Source organism: Oryctolagus cuniculus, chromosome X (assembly GCF_051225735.1).
Source record: "Oryctolagus cuniculus isolate XC-2025 breed Fujian yellow rabbit chromosome X, ASM5122573v1, whole genome shotgun sequence".
In the NCBI taxonomy this organism is placed as follows: Eukaryota; Metazoa; Chordata; class Mammalia; order Lagomorpha; family Leporidae; genus Oryctolagus; species Oryctolagus cuniculus.
Genome location: NC_142888.1, coordinates 32,222,518 through 32,242,554, shown reverse-complemented (window position 1 = coordinate 32,242,554; position 20,037 = coordinate 32,222,518). Strand labels below are relative to the sequence as shown.

General features: G+C 47.0%; 1 protein-coding gene and 1 pseudogene across 2 annotated transcripts; one reads left to right on the top strand and one right to left on the bottom strand.

The window, feature by feature from the left end:
• Positions 1 to 333: 333 nt before the first annotated feature.
• Positions 334 to 19,242, bottom strand: RGN (regucalcin). 2 transcript variants are annotated; one of them, XM_008272336.5, is made up of 7 exons: positions 18,938 to 19,242; positions 16,477 to 16,657; positions 13,864 to 14,046; positions 4,188 to 4,403; positions 2,172 to 2,303; positions 1,706 to 1,860; positions 334 to 733 (listed from the first exon to the last, which is right to left on the bottom strand). In XM_008272336.5, the coding sequence occupies exons 2-7, from the start codon at positions 16,637 to 16,639 to the stop codon at positions 683 to 685; spliced, it is 900 nt and encodes a 299-aa protein (XP_008270558.1). In that variant the 5' UTR covers positions 16,640 to 16,657; positions 18,938 to 19,242; the 3' UTR covers positions 334 to 682. The 2 variants fall into 2 exon arrangements, with proteins under 2 accessions (XP_008270558.1, NP_001075472.1); NM_001082003.1 differs by lacking the exon at positions 18,938 to 19,242 and adding an exon at positions 17,842 to 17,908 and having other exon boundaries at positions 338 to 733.
• Positions 8,580 to 9,306, top strand: LOC138847625 (activated RNA polymerase II transcriptional coactivator p15-like; annotated as a pseudogene).
• Positions 19,243 to 20,037: the final 795 nt, after the last annotated feature.

Below are 20,037 nucleotides of genomic sequence, written 5' to 3'. Positions count from 1 at the left end.
GATTCATTATTTTGTTTGTGGTCTTGGCTTCATGAATATAAATATATATTATATATGATACATTTGTCAAATTGTATACTTTAAATATGTACTGGCTAATTCTAACTCAACAAAGCTATTAAAAAAAAAAAAAAAAGCTTTCCAAAGTGATGCATTACTTTGGTATCCAGTAGGTGGCAGTCGGAACCACGGATTTGATCAGAGTGTTTGACACAGTCTTCCCCTCCGGCAGTCTTCTAGTTTGTGAAATCACACACAGAAAGAGGAATAACAAGGTGGATTAGCATTGTGGCATATTTTCTAAGATTACAATGAAAATTAAAAGGAACATAATTGTACCGTCGTTACCAGGTTTCTATTTATTAGTTTTTTTTTCTTGAAGCTTTAGGTATGCTGAATATGGAATGCAGAAGAAAGAACAGATATCATCCCATTCCTCACCCCCTCTCGCTCCCAACCAATTTTCAGAGAATCAAGAGGCTTGCATTTCTATAGCACATTTTACAAAAGGTCTTACAGTGTATTATCAAGGGGTGTGTTGTCATTCTTTGTTAAAAATTAAATGGAACTGCAACCTGGTTAACAAAATCATTGATTCCTTTTTCTGACTGATTGACATTTTGGCCCCAGAATTCCTTCATTGTCTCCAAAGCTTTCTCTGGCAGGAAAGAACACCTATTGCTCAGCCCGCGTAGGAGTAGGGGGGAATTCCTTTGACCCCCAGGCCAGTTATCTGTTGAAAAAGAAAACAGAGAAACTCTGACAACAGGTAATTCGCAGGTGTTCTTCAAAAGCATTTTTATGTTTAATAATAATAATGTGCTTAGCCACTTATTATTCTTGTTTTAGTTCCTATCATAAAGAGGAATATATGTGAAATTTACCTGCAACCCAATTATTCACATATATTATAATCCAACTAGCATCCATTTACAACTAATTTGGATTTTAAACTGAATTTTATTTTTATCATCTCTCCACCTGTTACAAAAGGGGTTTCTCCATTTCTTTTCAGCTCAAAAGGTCTATGATCTTTATGTATGTGTTATGTTGCAAAAAAAAAAAAACCTTGAAAATATTTTTATGACATCAAAATAACCAACTGATCGATCTTATAAACAGTTTCAGGGTCGATGCCATGGTGCAGCTCATATGGCATCCCATATGAGCACTGGTTGGAATCCCAGGTGCTCCACTTATGATCCAGCTCCCCACTAATGCACCTGGAAAAAGCAGTGTGAGATGGCCCAAGACTTGGGCCCCTGCCATCCATGTGGGAGACCTTGATGGAGTTCCTGGTTCCTGCCTTTGGCTTGGCCCAGCCCTGGCCGTTGCAGCCATTTGGGGAGTGAACCAGCAGATGAAAGATTCTCTCTCTCTCTCTCTCTCTCTCTGTCTTTCCCTCTCTTTCTGAAACTCTGCCTTTCAAATAAATAAATCCTTTTGTAAAATTTTCAAATAAAGAATTTCAACAAATATTACTAAAGAAAACATTTGTAAGTACTGTACAAAGTAGGCAAACACATCATCTTCAATTTCAGATAACTTGCAGTCTAGAAAATCTAAAATGCCTTTAAGCCTAGCATGATGAGATTAACATGCTAAACAGAGTTGTGTTTGGGAAGTATACAATAGCATCAAGTGTTCAATTATTTAACCAAGGGTCCACCACCCCTCTCCAAAATAAAAGAAACAACCACATCACCTTGAAAATCCCACCAGCTTCAGGTTGCCTTGAAAGACTGTCGGGGTCTAGCCCATCCCGGGCACAGGTCACGTACATTTCAGAGTAGTCCTTCCCTCCAAAGCAGCATGAAGTTGTTTTGTCAACAGGCAGCTTCACAGTTTGGAGTCTTTTCCCTAGATCACCAGATATTTTATTCAGTGTTAAGCTCTAGCAATTTCCCACCTGTGCAATGTTTCTGGGCCCTTTGTGGAGGAATTTGGAAGTTTCTAGAAAACTGTGGCAGTCATCATTCATTCATGCATTTATTTTGAGCAAAAATACAAGAAAAGATGTTCTGGCTATAAATTGTCGTCTATATCTTTGGCTTTAATTTCAATTGGGACCATTGACTAAATCGCCAACTTTATTAGTAATGTTTCTCCAGTCCCTAGTGTGTGGTGTTTTCTAGAGTTGACAGGGATTTCTCATTTTGCTGCGGGCCTACCTGTTTCAGGATCTAAGCGAATCACTCTTCCTCCATTGTAACAGGCCACCCAAAGCTTCCCTTCAGTATCAATACACATTCCATCTGGGATTTGTTCTTCTTTCTCCAGCTTGTAAATACTTCGGCGGTTGGCTATGGTTAAAAACCAAAAATAGAAACAAGATCCCAAAAAACACAACAAAGCAACAAGTCACTGAGAATCAAATAATGAACTCTCAGAAATTCGTGACAAATATGTATTGCTAGAAAAATGCAGGGATTTCAAGAAAATTTTTACACCAAAAGGAATTTCTCTTTTAATTTCATTTTCCATGAACGTTTAGAAGCCTTGTAAATGCAGATCACTTCTGCTCATCCAGTGTTTGGCATATGAACAAAGGATTTCCTTTGCCACATGATTTGGGATGGATTTGTTCCCTTTTGTTTGGGTACAGCCTTATCTATCTAAGCTTTCAGAGGAGGAGAGAAAAATGAAAGCAAAATTTTTAATAAAATACCAATAGTTCTCTTTGAGGCTGACCTGACCCAAGCTGAGGCTCTGCATATCCATCTCAGATACTCTTCAGTCTGTGGTTAGACCTTAACTGTTTTGCTTCAAAGATGCCTACCATGACGAACTCCAAAACCCATAAGGCAATTTAATGGTGCCACATGTATGGTTTATGCACACAAGTTAGTAAAATATATGAGTTTTCTTTTCTGCCTGACTGAATGCTCTAAAAACCAAGACTAGATATTAAAAGGGCTTGCTTCTGAAAGGAAGGCACAGTCTGAACCCCCACCCCCCACCCCCACCATGGGCCTTAAAAGGGGAAATCCCAGCCTACAACAACAAACATCAAAGTCCAGGAGAACTTTACATCACAAAATCCAGATCACTACAATAAGCACATCAAGGTATAATGGGAAAATGTTAAAGCCATGTGTATGGAAAATGGGTAAAAAGTCATAAAAAAAGAGCACTGTGTATTTTAAAGCAAAACATCCCCCCATTGGAATATTTTGCCTTGGATTACATCTGCATGGAGATTCTTGTGATTTTTTTTTCCAGGTCATTTTTATGATTGGTTTTCCTCTTTTGGTTTGGCACCTTTCATGAATCGGTTCCAAGGACTCTGTTGTGCATTCTTCTTTACAATTCCTTCCCTCCCAGTTTCCAACTGTGGCTCATTTAAAGCCCATTGATAGAACTGAACAACATGCAACTGCTTTTTTTTTCTGCTTTTCCACTTTGAAAAGTTGTCAATTTGCCTCTGAGTAATTGCCTATGGTTAGTTAAAGAACAGAAAAGAAATATCAACCCCGAACTCTACTATTCTGCTCTTTTATTCCATTCTGTTGTACATTATTTTCCTTTCGGTACCTTCTGGTAGAACAGGACCCATTTTCCAGTGAGGCCCCCTCTGATGATGCGTGACAAGAAAGGAGATGAAGGACCTAGCCATATTATGCCAACTATGGTCATACTTGTGTTGAGGGCCATGGTTTCGCTGGTGGCATTGTCAAGTCTCTATAATCATTGCTGTATTGAAATACTTTTTTTTTTTTGACAGGCAGAGTGGACAGTGAGAGAGAGAGACAGAGAGAAAGGTCTTCCTTTGCCGTTGGTTCACCCTCCAATGGCTGCCGCGGCAGGCGCACTGCGGCCGGCGCACCGCGCTGATCCGATGGCAGGAGCCAGGAGCCAGGTGCTTCTCCTGGTCTCCCATGGGGTGCAGGGCCCAAGCACCTGGGCCATCCTCCACTGCACTCCCTGGCCACAGCAGAGGGCTGGCCTGGAAGAGGGGCAACCGGGACAGAATCCGGCACCCCGACCGGGACTAGAACCCGGTGTGCCGGCGCCGCTAGGCGGAGGATTAGCCTAGTGAGCCGCGGCGCCGGCCGTGCTGTATTGAAATACTAACACTGGCAAGTTCTCTATTTGACAAGTAAGGGCCTCTTTAATCTGAGCTGAAGAAAAGGTGCCTTCACGAGAGCAGAATCAGTAGTCCTGAGAAAAAGAATAAAAATACGTACAGATCTGTCCTGTCTGCAGGTCGTAGTCAAAGGCATCCACAGAGTAAGCCAGGCTGTCAATGTAGTAGAAGATTTTGTGGTCCAGGGACCAATCCAAACCGTTGGAGATGTCTACTTGATCAAAGTACTTTTTCACCTGGTGGTCAGGGAACAGGGCGTATAGGGACCCTTGGTGGCGCTCAAGAACCGCTGGGGCTGTCTCTTCAGCCATGGTGCCTGCAAAAATCAAACCACTCAGAGTTCAGCCACATGGCATTTCTCCCCATGCATGGTACCACCTTTTCTCACCACGGAATTGTTCCAGTGTTTTGTTTTTTTTTTTTTTTTTTTTAGATTCACTTATTTGAAAGGCAGAATGACACACAGAGAGGGAGATACAGAGAGCAATCTTCCATCTGCTAGTTCATTTCCCAAATGACCACAACAGCCAGGGTGGGACCAGGCTGAAGTCAGGAGCCTGGCTCTCCCAAATGGGTGGCAGAGGACCAAGTATTTGGACCACCTTCCGTTGTTTTTCCAGGCGCATTAGCAAGGAGCTGGATTGGAAGTGGAGCAGTGGAGACTCAAACCATAGCTCTGACATGGGATGCCAGCGTCACAGGTAGCAGCTTAACGCTTTGTGCCACAACACTGACCCTCCCCACTGACCGGTGTTTAAATCAAGGAAATTATTATACAATCCTAATCTGGGTACTATATATTTTTTTTAAATATTTATTTGAGAGGCAGAGGAGGGAGGGGGAGGAAGATGCAGAAATCTCATCTACTTGTTTATTTATCAAATTCCAGCAACGGTCAGGACCAGGCAGGCCTGAAGCTGGGAACTCAATCCAAATCTCCCATGTGGGTGGCAGGGACTCAAGTACTTGAACCATCACCTGCTGCCCTTCAGGGTACACATTAGCAGGAAGCTGGAGTCAGGAACTGGAGCCAGGACTTGACCCCAGGCACTATGAGATGTGGGAGTCTTAACTGACATCTTAACTACTAGGACAAATACCTGCCCCTCCCCCATATATATATATATATTTTAATTACAACTATGTGGAGAAGTTCTTTACCAGAAAAGGAGTAAACATCATTTTCTCCTGTGGAGCACAACTCTATAACCTGGATCAAATGCGTGGCACGGCTATTTGGGAATGCTGCAGAGTAAGTATCAAGAGGAAGTTCAGGGAAGAACAGCAGGATTTGTAGCGCCACCTAGTGGCGGTGAGTTCTTTATTCTCTTCTGCAGTATCCCCTGGCCAGCTCAATACAGCCTGACATCTGGAAGCGGGTGCTTGCAGTGCAGACAGACAATCAGAGAGCCAAGAGAAACTATAGATCTGGCTCAAGGAGCAGGAAAGAAAACTCCTGACGCCCACGGAGAACGGAAGGAATCCCTGAGTTATTTTCCGCTGCTTTTTCTTCCTTCTCTCCTGTGCCAGTCCCCAGATCATTCTGAAGCAGGGGGAGCCACGGAAAGAGAGAGCGCCAGCAACAGGAAGACTACATGAATGAAAACTCCGAGGGCAGGGACATTCCTCTCTATTCCAGGAAACTGCAACTCCAAAAGGGCGGAGTCAAACACTATTGCTTTTCTATTCTCTTTCCTCCCATCCTCCTGCTGCGTGGTCGCGATGCGGCACAATCATAGACATAGGTGATTTCTGGCTGGAGGAACGAAAAGGAGAGTTCCAGGAAGCTGGAAGAGAAACTGTATTGAGAGACAGCAAAGAAACAGCTGCTCAGGGACACAAGCCCTTAGACAGCTGTTTAGGATCAACGAGGCTCATCCTCAACTTGTACAGGCATGGAGGGCATTCTAATGAGCACAGCAAAGATTTTGAGAGTGGAGCTAATGGATCGACCTCCTACCAAGTCCCAGATTGACCCCTGTGTGGCACACATGAAGGACAGATCTTAATAGAATCTAATAGAGACACACTGGAATTTGGGGCTTGGACTTAAACACATGCAGCCTTGACTGCATAAGGACATTTCAGTCAGTGGCAGTGGCCCCAGAAGATGACATAACCTGGTGACACCCCTGCCATCTCAGCGTGGGTAGGGCTACTCTGTGATGGAGCAGGTAGTTAGTCTAGCAGTTGAGGTGCCAGTTAAGATGGCCACATCTCACATCAGAGACCCTGGGTTTGATACCCAGCGCTGGCTCCAGCTTTTTGCCAGTGTGGGCCCTGACAGGCAGTGGTCAGAGCTCGAGTAACTGGGTTCCTGCCACCCATGTGGGAGACCTGGATGCAGTGCCCAGACTGTGTCTCCGGTTTAGCCTGGTGATGTCTGTTGTGGGCATTCGGAGAGTGGACCAGCAGATGGGAGCTCACTCTCTCTCTGACTTTCATATAAATAAATAAGTAGCGAAAAAAGAATATTTGCACAATGACAAAATCGGCTAACAATGCATTTCTTAGAATGTGTCCCCATTGTTAAGTTTTACATGACTGTACATTGCTTGCTAAGACAACTATAGCAACATTCTCCAAGGGATTTAAACAAGACTCAAGGGCTCATGGTAGTCAAAATGGCTAGGAAAAGCCCCAAATTACTTAGTAACACAAAGAAACATGGAAATCTCAGCTTGCATAGGAAAAGATAATCAACAAGTGTCAAAAATGAGATGGCATAGATACTGGAATTATTTGACAAAGACTAAAACAGCTCTTATAAAAAGTTCAAATAAGCAATTATAACCGTCTTGAAACAAAACTCCAAACAGAAAGTGTCAGCAAAGAACTAAATTATACAAAGAATAACCAAATGAGCATTTTGGAACTGAAAACTAAAATTACTGAATGAAAAAAATTCACTGGATGGGCTTGGTAGAGATGACGGAGGAAAAGAGTCAGTGTAACCAGTGATACAGTCAGAAATGTGCAATCTGGATGACAGAGAAAAACTGGACAAAAAGGAACAAAGCCCAAGGGATCCACAGGCCAAAAAGGGGCTAATGTGTTATAGGATTCCCCGCAAAGAAGTGCAGGGCTCCTCCAAAATATTTGAAGATTACATGACTGAAAACTCCCCACGTTTGGTGAAAAGCATAAAATGATACATTTAGGAAGATGAGAAAATTAAAAAAAAAAAACAGGATAGAACCAAAGCATCCCCCATCCAGACACATGATAATAATCAAATTGCTGGAAACTAAAATCAAATAAAAATCTGGGGCTGGTGCTGTGGCGTAATTGGTTGAGCCACCGTCTGCAGCTCTGGCATCCCATATGGTTGCAGGTTTGAGTCCCAGTTGCTCCACTTCCAATCTAGCACTCTGCTGTGGCCTGGGAAAGCAGTGGAAGATGGCCCAAGTCCTTGGGTCTCTGCACCTGCGTGGGAGACCTGGAGGAAGCTCCTGGCTCCTGGCTTCAGATTGGCCCAGCTCCAGCTGTTGCAGCCATTTGGGGAGTGGGCCAGTAGTTAGATGATCTCTCTCTCTCTCTCTCTCTCTATATATATATATACACACACACACACACACACACACACACATATATATATATATATATTCTGTGTGTGTGTGTAACTTTGTCTTTCAAATAAATAAATAAATCTTTAAATTTTTAAAAAAATAAATCCTTGAAAGCCACGGGAGAAAAGTGACACACTACATACAAGGAAAGAAGGATATACAAAGCACAAATTGTCCGAACTGAAAGGAGAAATAGACAAATACAGAAGTATAGGAAGGTACTATCAACATCCCTATCTCAGTAGTAGATTCAAGTGGATGGAAAATCAGCACAGATAAAGAGCTGAGCACCGGCACTGAACTGCATCTAATTGCTATTTACAGACAGAAGCACAGCGGAATACACATCTTCTCAAGAGCATGCGGAGTATTTGCCACTGAAATCATTACTCAGCGTTCACTCAGGGAGACTTGAGTGTGATCTCAGGGGATAGAGCAGAATTTGAGTCTAATGAAGAAACTGGAAAGCTCATCTACTACAGCATAGTCCACTGGAAAGAGCAGTGAGTTAGAAGAGGAAAATGGACTAAAAATGGAAAGCCTGAATAAGAAAAGACAGGGTGGATCCTGGGGAAGCTATTAGACAAGAGTGGAGTAATGCCTAAATCAAAGGAATTTTTTTTTAAAGATTTGTTTATTTATTTGAGAGGCAGCGACACCGTGAGAGAGAGAGAGAGAGGTCTTCCATTCGCTGGGTCACTCCCCAGATGGCTGCAATGGCCGGAGCTACACCAATCCAAAGCCAGGAGCCAGGAGCCTCTTCCGGGTCTCCCATGTGGGTGCAGGGGCCCAAGGACTTGGGTCATCTTCCGCTGCTTTCCCAGGCCATAGCAGGGAGCTGGATCAGAAGTGGAGCAGCCAGGACTCAAACTAGCACTCATATGGGTCTGGCTTAACCTACTACAGGGCCAGCTTAACCTACTATGCCACGGCACCGGCCTCCAATCACAGGAATTTATCCAAGCTCATCTGGCAGTGACCGTGACAGTGAAGATGACAAAAAGTTAAAGAAGGCCCGGCGCTGTGGCTCACTAGGCTAATCCTCCGCTTAGTGGCGCCGGCACACCGGGTTCTAGTCCCCGTCGGAGCGCCGGATTCTGTCCCGGTTGCCCCTCTTCCAGGCCAGCCCTCTGCTGTGGCCAGGGAGTGCAGTGGAGGATGGCCCAGGTGCTTGGGCCCTGCACCCCATGGGAGACCAGGAAAAAGCACCTGGCTCCTGGCTCCTGCCATCGGATCAGCGCGGTGCGCTGGCCGCGGCGGCCATTGGAGGGTGAACCAATGGCAAAAGGAAGACCTTTCTCTCTGTCTCTCTCTCTCACTGTCCACTCTGCCTGTCAAAAAAAAAAAAAAGTTAAAGAAGCTGCATCAGAGAAACCCATGAAGAAGCAAAAGACTGGGGAAGCTTGCAGAGCTCTGTCCTCTTGCCAACAAAGCAGTAGCAGCCATGATAACTTGCTTCAGATCAGGAAAACGAGGGAGGCCAGTGTCCAGGATTTTAAAGGACAGTACTAACTGATACTGGGGAACATTGAATGGATCTATAACATGAAACGAAACCAGGAAGCCAAGGTACTTCTGTTGATCTGGAACAATGGAGCCAGCTAAAGCAGCAGGATATCTGACACTGACGATGCAGTAAGAAAACTCTAAAATCGGAGCCATATAAAGCTGTACCGTTCTAGTTGCTTTAACTTGTCTCATCACGCTGGCTTTTATTTTTCTATTTTATAAATGTTGTTTTCCAAGCTATTTTATATTTGGATTATAATTTGTAAGATGAATACTTTTTAAAAACTTATTTATTTAAGAGAGAGAGTGAGCACAAGCTCTCATCCACTGGTTCACTCCCCAAATGCCCACAATAAGCGGGGTTGGGCCAGGCTGAAACCAGGAGACAAGAACCACCTGAGCCATCACTGCTGCCTCCCAGGGTCTGCATTAGCAGGAAGCTGGAGTCAGGAACCAGAGGCCAGTACTTGAACCCAGGTACTCTGACATGGGTTGTGAGGACCCCAACTGCTATCTTAACCCCTGTGCCAAACACCTGTCCTAATGAGTACTTTTTTTAAAAAGATTTATTTATTTATTTGAAAGAGTTACACAGGGAGAGAAGGAGAAGCAGAGAGAGAGAGAGAGAGAGAGAGAGAGAGAAAGAGAGAGAGAGAGAGAGAGAGAGAGAGAGGTCTTCCATCTGCTGGTTCACTCCCCAATTGGCAGCAATGACTGGAGCTGCGCCAGTTCGAAGCTAGGAACCAGGAGCTTCCTCCAGGTCTCCCATGTGGGTGCAGGGGCCCAAGGACTTAGGGCATCTTCTACTGCTTTCCCAGGGCACAGCAGAGAGCTGGATCAGAAGTGGAGCAGCCAGGACTCGAACCAGTGCCCATATGGGATGCCAGTGCCACAGGCGGAGGATTAACCTAATGCACCATGGTGCTGGCCCCATGAGTACTTTTAAAATGTGCATTATTAAAAATGTTTTGGGGGCCCAGCACTGTGGCCTAGAGGATAAAGCTGCCACCTGCAATGCTGGCATCTCACATGGGCGCTGTTTTAAATCCCGGCTGCTTCTCTTTCCATTCAGGTCCCTACTAATGCACCTGGGAAAGTATCTAAGGATGGCCCAAGTGCTTGGGCCCCTGCAGCCACATGGGAGACCCTGAAGAAGCTCCTGGCTCCTGGCTTCAGATCAGCGCAGCTCCAGCCGTTGCGGCCAATTGGGGAGTGAACCAGTGTATGGAAGACCTCCCTCTCTCTGTCTCTGTCTCTCTGTCTCTCCTCTCTCTGTGTAACTCTGACTTTCAAATAAATAAATATATCTTTAAAAAATTCTTTAGAAAAATAAATAAATAAAATCAAATCACGTAATTTTTTTTTTTTTTTTGACAGGCAGAGTGGATAGTGAGAGAGAGAGACAGAGAGAAAGGTCTTCCTTTTTGCCGTTGGTTCACCCTCCAATGGCCGCCACGGCTGGCGCGCTGCGGCTGGCGCAATGCGCTATTCTGAAGGCAGGAGCCAGGTGCTTCTCCTGGTCTCCCATGGGGTGCAGGGCCCAAGCACCTGGGCCATCCTCCACTGCACTCCCTGGCCACAGCAGAGAGCTGGCCTGGAAGAGGGGCAACCGGGACAGAATCCGGAGCCCCGACCGGGACTAGAACCCGGTGTGCCGGCGCCGCTAGGTGGAGGAAAATCACGTAATTATAATCTTAAAAAAAAGATATGGTAGCTCCTCCCTCCCTGGCGTTAAGGACGTCCACTTGCTAGTGCCCTGCGGTAGCGCAGTTCGGTTTGTTTCATGGATGTTCTTCCACGCCCTCTGCCTCACAGAAACAGATGCCCCGCATGTGAATGTGAATCCCCCACTGCTTAGAAAGGGCTCTTTCTTAGTGAGCTGGTAGCACCATAAAGGTCAGGCCTTGGGTACCATCACTTTGAGACTGCAGTCTAGACTACCAGGGGGCCTCATGTTTTTCTGGACCTGAGACACTTCTGAGCCCCTGCAGGGAACTATGATCTGTCTTTAGAAGAAGGTTCTTGGGTCATTGCTGTGGCCTAGCGGGTAAAGCCACAGCCTACAGTGCCAGCATCCCATATGGGCACCGGTTCAAGTCCTGGCTGCTCCACATCCGATCCAGCTCCCTGCTAATGCATCTGGGAAAACAGGAAGATGGTTCAAGTGCTTGGGTCCCTGTACCCACATGGGAGACCCAGAAGAAGCTCCTGGTTCCTGGTTTCAGCCTGGCCCAGCCACTTTCAAAACAAACAAATCTTAAAAGAAGAAGAAGGTTCTTGGGCATTTCTGGTGGATACACAACACTAATAGATACACCCACAATGACACCTGCAATTTTAAAGGGTCTCCTGACGGTGTAGGGACTGCAAGATGACATCTTTATATTTGTCTCACAAAGCGCCACAGAATTGTAAAACTTCCAGCCACCAACAGAGAGAAAATTAATTACATCAGGAGGTAAAATATCCAATCAGATTTTTTTTTTATGCTGCAGGCATTGCTGGCAGAAGGGCCTCCAATGCAATCTCATCTTTAGTCCTACAACCTGTCCTGAAGGATATTGGTGGTCATGGAAACTCCAGGAAGATGGGAAACAACCTATAGCCAGCTGTTCAGATCTCTCCTGCCTCCAAGTGGGCAGTCACTGGAGCCAGTACAGCCAAAAACATGAGGGGCCAGTGTGGGGATGAGGAAACAGTGGGGGGGGGGGGGTGAATCCTCTTTGCTCAACTCAGGGGGTTGTTGTGATGGGAAGGAAATGTGAAATACATGGTGGATTTAAAACTATGATCGAAATCCTTTTAAATCTGTATGTAACAGATTGGTACCCAAGGTCTGACCTGGTTGGTTCCAGCAAGAATCATCAATAGATGCAAAAGCTGCGGCCGGCGCCGTGGCTCACTAGGCTAATCCGCAGCCTTGCGGCACCGGTACACCGGGTTCTAGTCCCGGTCGGGGAGCCGGATTCTGTCCCGGTTGCCCCTCTTCCAGGCCAGCTCTCTGCTGTGGCCAGGGAGTGCAGTGGAGGATGGCCCAAGTGCTTGGGCCCTGCACCCCATGGGAGACCAGGAGAAGCACCTGGCTCCTGGCTCCTGCCATCGGATCAGCGCGGTGCACCGGCCGCGGCAGCCATTGGAGGGTGAACCAACGGCAAAAGGAAGACCTTTCTCTCTGTCTCTCTCTCTCACTGTCCACTCTGCCTGTCAAAAAATAAATAAATAAAAAAAATAAAAAAGAAGATGTAAAAGCTAAGGGAGAGATTCTGATGAGGACCAGGGTGTCTGCCAGTCTCCCAGGGTTCACACCTTCCTCCATCCCTGTGTATGTGATGACCGATAGCACTAGGGAGCTAAAGCCTCCTGCCAACCCCTACGTGAGCGCGCTCAGAAGTGGACGCTCCAGGGCCCTTCAGAGATCCCAGCCTCAGCTGACAGCTTGAATACACCCCCAGGAGAAAGCCCGTTCTAGAACCATCTAGCTGAGCTGCGCCCAGGTGTCTGACCTTCAGAAACTACATGAGATTAATATGTTATTTTAAGTCACCAAGTTTCAGGGCAGTGTGCTACATGGCAATCGATAACTAACAAATCCCACACATTGCTTATCAATTGAAATTGTAAAGTAGTTACAGTGCGGTAATCTGACAGGCCAGGTCATCAAAATTGCTGTCACCAATGAGGGGCCGAGGGACATCGTGTGCCTGCAAACAGACACGAGGAGGACAGAGGACAGAACCTCACTTACATGGTATACCGTGCCAAGAATGTGGAACATCAGTCTAGTCACAAGGCCACACCGCAGAGATACGGAATAAAGAATGTGCTATTCACACAGGGGGTATAGGATGGCACTGTACTCATCAAAAATGTCAACGTCATAGAAAACAAAGAAGAGCTATGGAAATGCCCCCGGTTAAGAGGTTAAAAACACCCATCGAAGTAACATAAGGCTGTATACTGGATTGTGTCCTAGAGGGGAAGAACTGATAGAAAGGCCAATTGGTAGACTGGAGGGAAGCTAGCACATCGGATAAAACAGCTGTATCAATGTTAAACTGCTTCAAGTTGGTATCTACCGTTATGTATAAATATGTCATTTTTCTTGGAAAAGTCATGCTGAAGGATTTTAGGAGTAAAGGCACATGATGTATATGCAACCTATTATCAAATGAGTCAAGGGATGAATACAGTTAGATATATAGAAACAGCAAAATGTTAGAGTGAGTGAAGCAAAATGTTAACACAGGGTGAATCCAGGTAAATAGTATATAAGTGCTGGGGCCGGCGCTATGGTGTAGCAGGTAAAGCCGCCGCCTACAGTGCTGGCATCCCATATGGGCGCCGGTTCGAGTCCGGCTGCTCCACTTCCGATCCAGCTCTCTGCTATGGCCTGGGAAAGCAGTGGAAGATGGTCCAAGTGCTTGGGCCCCTGTAACCGCGTGGGAGACCTGGGGGAAGCTCCTGGCTCCTGGCTTCAGATCAGCGCAGCTCCAGCTGTTGCTGCCGTTTGGGGAGTGAACCAGAGGATGGAAGACCTCTCTCTCTGTCTCTCCTTCTGTCTGTAACTTTACCTCTCAAATAAATAATAAATAAAAATCTTTAAAAAAATAAAATATACGTAAAATTTCACAAAGTTTTTGAAGTCCCCTCATAACTCCCTCCACAGCTCAGAAAGCAGGCTCTAGAAAGCAATCTTACCAGCAAAGTATCTTCCTGCGGGATCTACCTTCCCATCATTGAATCGATTGTTTTTCTTGTCTTTATCCACTGTGGCCAGGGCAACTACTGATTGATCTTCCAAGTTCAAAGCGCAGAACTTTGTTCCCACGGTGGCGACGTAGCCTCCTGACTTGCGCAGGGCCACCGAGGTAACTGGGGCATCTGTGGAGGCAAAAGCAGCAGTTAAAAGGCAGCAAGCAGTCTCGTGCCTCCTGTATCTCTTAGAGAAGGCATCCAGCAACTTGGACAATGGACCTATTCTCTGCCAAGTTCAAGGGAGAGGCGTGGGCATCTGGCACAACAATTAAGGTGCTGTGAGTGCCTGGGTTCCAGTTCCAGCTCCGCTCCTGATTCCAGCTCTCATCTAAAGCCCACCCTGGGAAGCAGCAGGTGATGGCTCAAGTACCTGGGTCCCTGCCACCCACGTGGGAGACCCAGATGGAGTCCTGAGCTCCTGGCTTTGGCCCAGTCCAGCTCCTTCCATTGCAGGCACTTGGGCAGTGAAGGAACAGATGGAAGATCTCTCCAGCTGTCTGGCTATCTGTTTCTAATCTCCGTTTCTCTGCCTCTCAAATTTAAGGTTTTGTGACATCTCTGCCTCTAATACAGGACTTTTTTTTTTTTTATAAAGGGGACCCTATTTTATGTATTTAATTGGAAATTGTTTCTCAAATATTGTCTGGAAGTAAGCATGATAAAAATAGTAAATAGGTAGAAATGTAGATGCAGTATTGGTACAATCACATGTCTTCATAAAAACCAAGTACTTCAAAGAGTTTGAGGCAATGGAATTAAAAGATAAGCTTATTTTGGTGCAAAGAAGTTGAAGGTCCTGCATAGTTTTTTCCATAACACTCACTCTTCATGAATGTTTTAAAGACCTCACATATCACTATATTTTGTAGTTTGAAATTTCAGGTTCTCTGGGGTTTAATATTTTTTTCATGTATAAGAACACTGTTCTTTTTAAAGTGGAGAGATTGATTGCCATGGCGAGCAGAGAGAGGAAATACATTTACCAGAATTTATTTTGAAAACATGACACAAGCACTTCTGGGTGGCCATGGGTGTGCTGAGAAGTCCCACTTGGCTGCTGATTTGAAGCCAGGGACCATGCAGGAGGGTCACACGTGATCTCAGCAGGGGTCCTGACCTGCGGCCTGAGACTTCCTCAAACTGGTGCTGACACCACAACCCCTTCTCCTGGTTGGGGGCTTTGCAGAGTAGGGGGAGGCCCCAGGGCATGCTATGAGAGAGAGTTAAGGGAAGCCAATGGGTCCCTAACCCTAGGCTGCCCTCACAGCTCACACAGCTTTGCCACTAGCCATGGTCTTGCCCTCAGGTGAATTTAAAAGCTGATCCCTCTCATTTAAAAAATAAAGGAAGGAAGGGAGGAAGGAAGGAAGGAAGGAAGGAAGGAAGGAAGGAAGGAAGGAAGGAAGGAAGGAAGGGAGGGAGAGAGGGAGGGAAGAAAAAAGAAAGAAGGAAAGAAAGGAAGGAAGGGAGGGAGGGAGGGAGGAAGGAAGGAAGGAAGGAAGGAAGAAAGAGAGAGAGAAATAAAGAAAGAAAGAGAGAAAGAAAGAAAGAAAACAGGGGTTGGCATTGTGGCGTAGCAGGTAAAGCCACTGCCTGCAGTGCTGGCATCCTTATAGGGCGCAGGTTCAAGTCCCAGCTGTGCCATTTCCGATCCAGCTCTCTGCTGTGGCCTGAGAAAGCAGTGGAAGATGGTTCAAGTCCTTGGGCCCCTATAGCCATATGGGAGACCTGGAAGAAGCTCTTGGCTCCTGGCTTTGGATCAGCACAGCTCCAGCCATTGTGGCCATTTGGGGAGTGAACCAGCAGATGGAAGACCTCTCTCTTCCTCTGCCTCTCTATAACTTTGCCTTTCAAATAAATAAATCTTAAAAAAAAGAAAAGAGTCAGCCTTTGGTGGGGGTCCCAACTGGATTCATGGGAAGGGATGCTGGGAATTCCCCAGGCTACAGGAATTCCTGGCATCTCCCCGCAAGGAATTTATAATCACCTCCAGCCCCTGCCCTGGGCCACAGAGGAGAGATAAACCCCTTCTCTGGACATGCTGGGGCCTTAAAGGGGATCACGCTGAAAGGCACATGAAATTCCTGATGTACTCTAGAGATAGGCCTGGTCTGATAAGTCCCAAAGCTCTTCTTTTCACCTTCAAAGGGCTTGGGACAGACTTTTTTTTTTTGTTCCTTTTCTTGTTTTGATAACGAAGTTCTTAGCCTGACTCAAAGAGGGCAGCAGCGGGCCTTGGCTGGGCCCCTTCACTGAGTCTTCCTATGCTAGCATAGGATGGCGTTAAGGAAACACAGTGCCGCAGCATCAAAACAAGACTGGGGCAATTTGCCCTGCCTCAGTATTAACCATCCCCAATTGCTTCCTGGGTCAAAGTGGGAAGACTTGGATTGCTACCCAGAGAGCATGACAATTCCCCAAAGCTTCCAAAGCTTTAATGCATAGTCAGTTGCTTTAACAAGAAAGACCTGGGACAAGGGTGAACACTGGGTAACAGCTCCTCCCTTGGGAAAAAGTGCCTGGCCCGGAACATGTGAGCCCAGCCTTCCTCCTTACCCATGGTCATTCGCTGCACTGCCTTGGTGAGTGGATTCCACCGGCAAAACTTTTTTCCAGGGATATCTACGAAGAGCAGAGAGCCGGATGCTTCCTCCCATACTGGAGACTCGCCGCAGTGGCAGTTCTCCGGCAAAACACACTCGATCTTAATGGAAGACATTGTCAGAGGGCACAGCTCCTGGAGGTAAACAGAAAATCAAATGCAATCGCAAGGTCCGAATTCAGTAAAACAGCTCAGTTACAACCCTGGTAAGATCCTGATACAGACTACACACCTACTTCAATTTTTTTGTGCTTTGTCTTACTGCATGTTGCAGGTTTTGCATGTTTTTTTCTTTTCTGGCCAGTTCAAGGTTTGTGCAACCCTGCACTGAGTTGAGTCTACTGGTGCCATTTTCCAGCACATGAACTTTTACATTTTTTAGCAAAAAAAGTATTTTAAATTAAGGCATGTATGGCTTCTTTTTTAAAATTTATTTATTTTGTTTGAAAGGTAGAGTTAGACAGATAGAAGCAGAGAGAGAGAGAGAGGTCTTCCATCCCCAATCGGCTGCAACGACTGGAGCTGCACTGATCTGAAGCCAGGAGCCAGGAGCTTCTTCCAGGTCTCCCAAGCGGTTATAGGGCCCAAGGACTTGGGCCCTCTTCCACTGCTTTCCCAGGCCATAGCAGAGAGCTGGATTGGAAGCGGAGCAGCCGGGACTCGAACCAGTGCCTATATGGGAGGCCGGCACCACATGCGGCAGCTTTACTCGCTACAGCACAGTGCCAGACCTTGTTTGTTTTTTTTTTTTAAAGGCACACTTAATAGACTACAAATATAACTTTTATATGCACTGAGAAATCAAACAAAAGTGGTTTGACTCACTACACTGTGACATCAGCTTTCTTGCAGTGGTCTGGACTGGAAGCCACAGGGTCTTTGAGGTTTCCCTGTCTTGGATTAGAACTGGACAGGCAAGACATAGGTCCTCAAAGTCAGGACAAGATACACAATGCAGTGGCTGGCACTGAGCCAGTTTGAGTCCTAGCTGTTCCACTTATGATCCCACTCTCCGCTATGGCCTGGGAAAGCAGTGGAAGATTGCCCAAATCCCTGGACCCATGCACCTGCATGGGAGACCTGGAAGAAGCTCCTGGCTCCTGGCTTCGGATTGGCCCAGCTCTAGCCATTGAGGCCATTTGGGCAGAGAACAAAGTGGTTGGAAGGTCTCTCTCTCTTTCTCCCTTTCTGTAACTCTGCCTTTCAAATAAATAAATAAAAAAAAAAAACTTTTAAAAAAGATACCCAATGCAACAGGAGAAGACAGGTAGGGAAAAGAACTGATAGGAGATAACAGGAGATATCTTCCGTGGACTTACCAGGGACTTTTGTTTTCAAGCTATCTTGAAAAGAAGTGACACCTGGGCATCCACACCTTGGTGCTAGTCCCCTGCTGTTCAGATAGCTGCAGGGCTTGTCCTTTATGCCAGCACCCTAGCTTCCGAGGTGGGTCAGAGGGCGGGCAGCTCTCTCATTGGTGGCCCCTCTGGGTGTCTGCAGGTCACCTTCTCCTGTTCCCCCACCCCCACCTATGCTCTTGAGCCCCTTCTCTGATGGTTCAAAGGTCAGAGCCTTTTGATTCTGCATTTTGAGAACCATGGTCACCCACGCTAATACAACTGAACTACAACCAGCATCCATTTTCCACTTCCGACAATGGAAGGAGCACAGGAAAGGAGCTCTGTGGGAGAGACTGACAGCTCCCTCAGCTTCTTCTCGCTTCCTAGGAGGGCGTGGAGCCAGTCTGGCAGTCTTAAACGCCACAGATGAGGAACATTCATTCTATGCCAGGACTTCAGGACAGGGGCTGTCACCAGCGAACTGGGAGAGGAAAAGTTAACTATTATTAGACAAGAAAAAACCCTGATCCTATAAGAATCCCGTGCGTGGGACAGGAAAGGCAGGCGACTTCCCAGAGCTTCGCCCCTTCCCAACTCTGCCCCAGGGAGAGGGGGGGTTCAGCAATGAGAAAGACTGCCTGCACCTGCCCCCCCCCCCCCAAGGAGTCTGTGTGCTTTGAACTAAGTGCTCCCACACGAGGCTGGGCAAACGAACAGAGGGGACACACAGAAAAAAGCAGCTTTGGTCTCAAAGAAGGTGTTTTTTTTTTTTTTTTTTTCTCAAACCGGTGGCCAATGCTGACTGCCAGAGTCTAGCATTTTCACCTTCGTGGCCTGTTAAACATTGGCTCCGACTCCAAAGGCTTTCGGCTATCAGGCGTAGATAAGGCCCCGAGATCAGAAGGATCAGAAGCGGGAGTTTTGCAACAGTGACTTTTAACCCCCCACGCTGTGTCGTGCAAGATCCGGGGAGCCTCCAAACGACCCAATTCTCCCAGGGCTAGGGGTGGCTGGACGCAGGGAGGGGGCGGGGCGGGGGCGTCAGGGTCCCCAGCGCAGCTTCTGGGTCGAGTACCTTCCCCGGGTGACCAGGAGCAGGAGTTGGGGGGGTCTTCGCACAATCTGGTAGCGCCCTGCGGCCTGCGGCGACAGCGACAGCGATGGCGACAGTGAGGCCCTGGGAAGCTGAAGGCTGAGCCCACCTCGTCCCCGGTGCGCGAGCTCCAGGCAGCCCGGGCCCAGCCTGCGCACTCGGCCTCTAGCTGGCTGCTGGGGCCCGGTCGAGCAGGTCTCGCTCCGCCGGCACCGTCACTTGGACTTTGCCTCGCCAGGGAGGGGGCGGGGAGGCTGCGCGCCCAGGGCACTCGTCTTCGCGGCGCGAAGGGCTGGCGGCCAGACACGGGAAGGGAAAGGGGCACCGCGCCTGGGACCAGTTGCTGGGTAAATGAATGGCTGCAGGCCTGGCTGGGGACAGGTGGGCGCCAGCGACCTCAGTGGCGCTTGCGCTCTGGCCCCCCTCTCAGCCAATGCTGACCTTAATTAAGCCTTGGAGCTTGGACAGGTACCTAAAATTTATCTCTTAGTTAAACAAAAACATTGGTTAAAATGCCTGAGAGATTGAGACGGGTTCTGGTTAAACACAAATAGCCTAAGCAGGAAAAGAACAAAGCAGTTAACAAATCCTTCGAAATCCTTGCTCCCCTTGTGGGGATGATTCTGATGGACCGAGGCCAACTTTTGCAAACCACTTTTGGTGGGGGAAGAGGAAAAGACTTCCTGTGATTTCTTCTTAAACTCTTATGGAGGGGTTGCGTTGTGGCACCCCCTATGGGGGCCTGTTTGAGTCCTGGCTGCTCCGCTTTGCTCCAGCTCATGTGCCTGGAAAGGCAGGGGGAAGATGGCCCAAACGCTGGGGCCCCTGCACTCCTGTGGGAGACCCGGATGGAGTTCCAGGCTCCTGGCTTCAGCCTGGCTTAGGCATGGCAGTTGCAGTCATTTGGGGGAGTGAACCAGCAGGTGGAAGACTTCTCTCACTCTGTCTCTCTACTCTGCCAAAAAAAATAAATAAAAACTTAAAAAAAAAAAAACAACCAAAATTGTAAGGAATGAGCCACCGAGGCAGCTTCACATCCTCCACTGGGAGCCTAAATACATCCCAGGCTCTGCCACGAGCCT

What these genes read in the sequence shown, in the direction of transcription:
- RGN (XM_008272336.5), bottom strand. Translation starts at nt 16,639, where the DNA reads ATGTCTTCCATTAAGATCGAGTGTGTTTTGCCGGAGAACTGCCACTGC. An exon ending in CGCAGGAAGATACTTTGCTG is followed by an intron (nt 4,404 to 13,863) that starts GTAAGATTGCTT and finishes TGATTTTTGCAG; the next exon opens with GCACCATGGCTGAAGAGACA. An exon ending in TCGCTTAGATCCTGAAACAG is followed by an intron (nt 1,861 to 2,171) that starts GTAGGCCCGCAG and finishes CTGGTGATCTAG; the next exon opens with GGAAAAGACTCCAAACTGTG.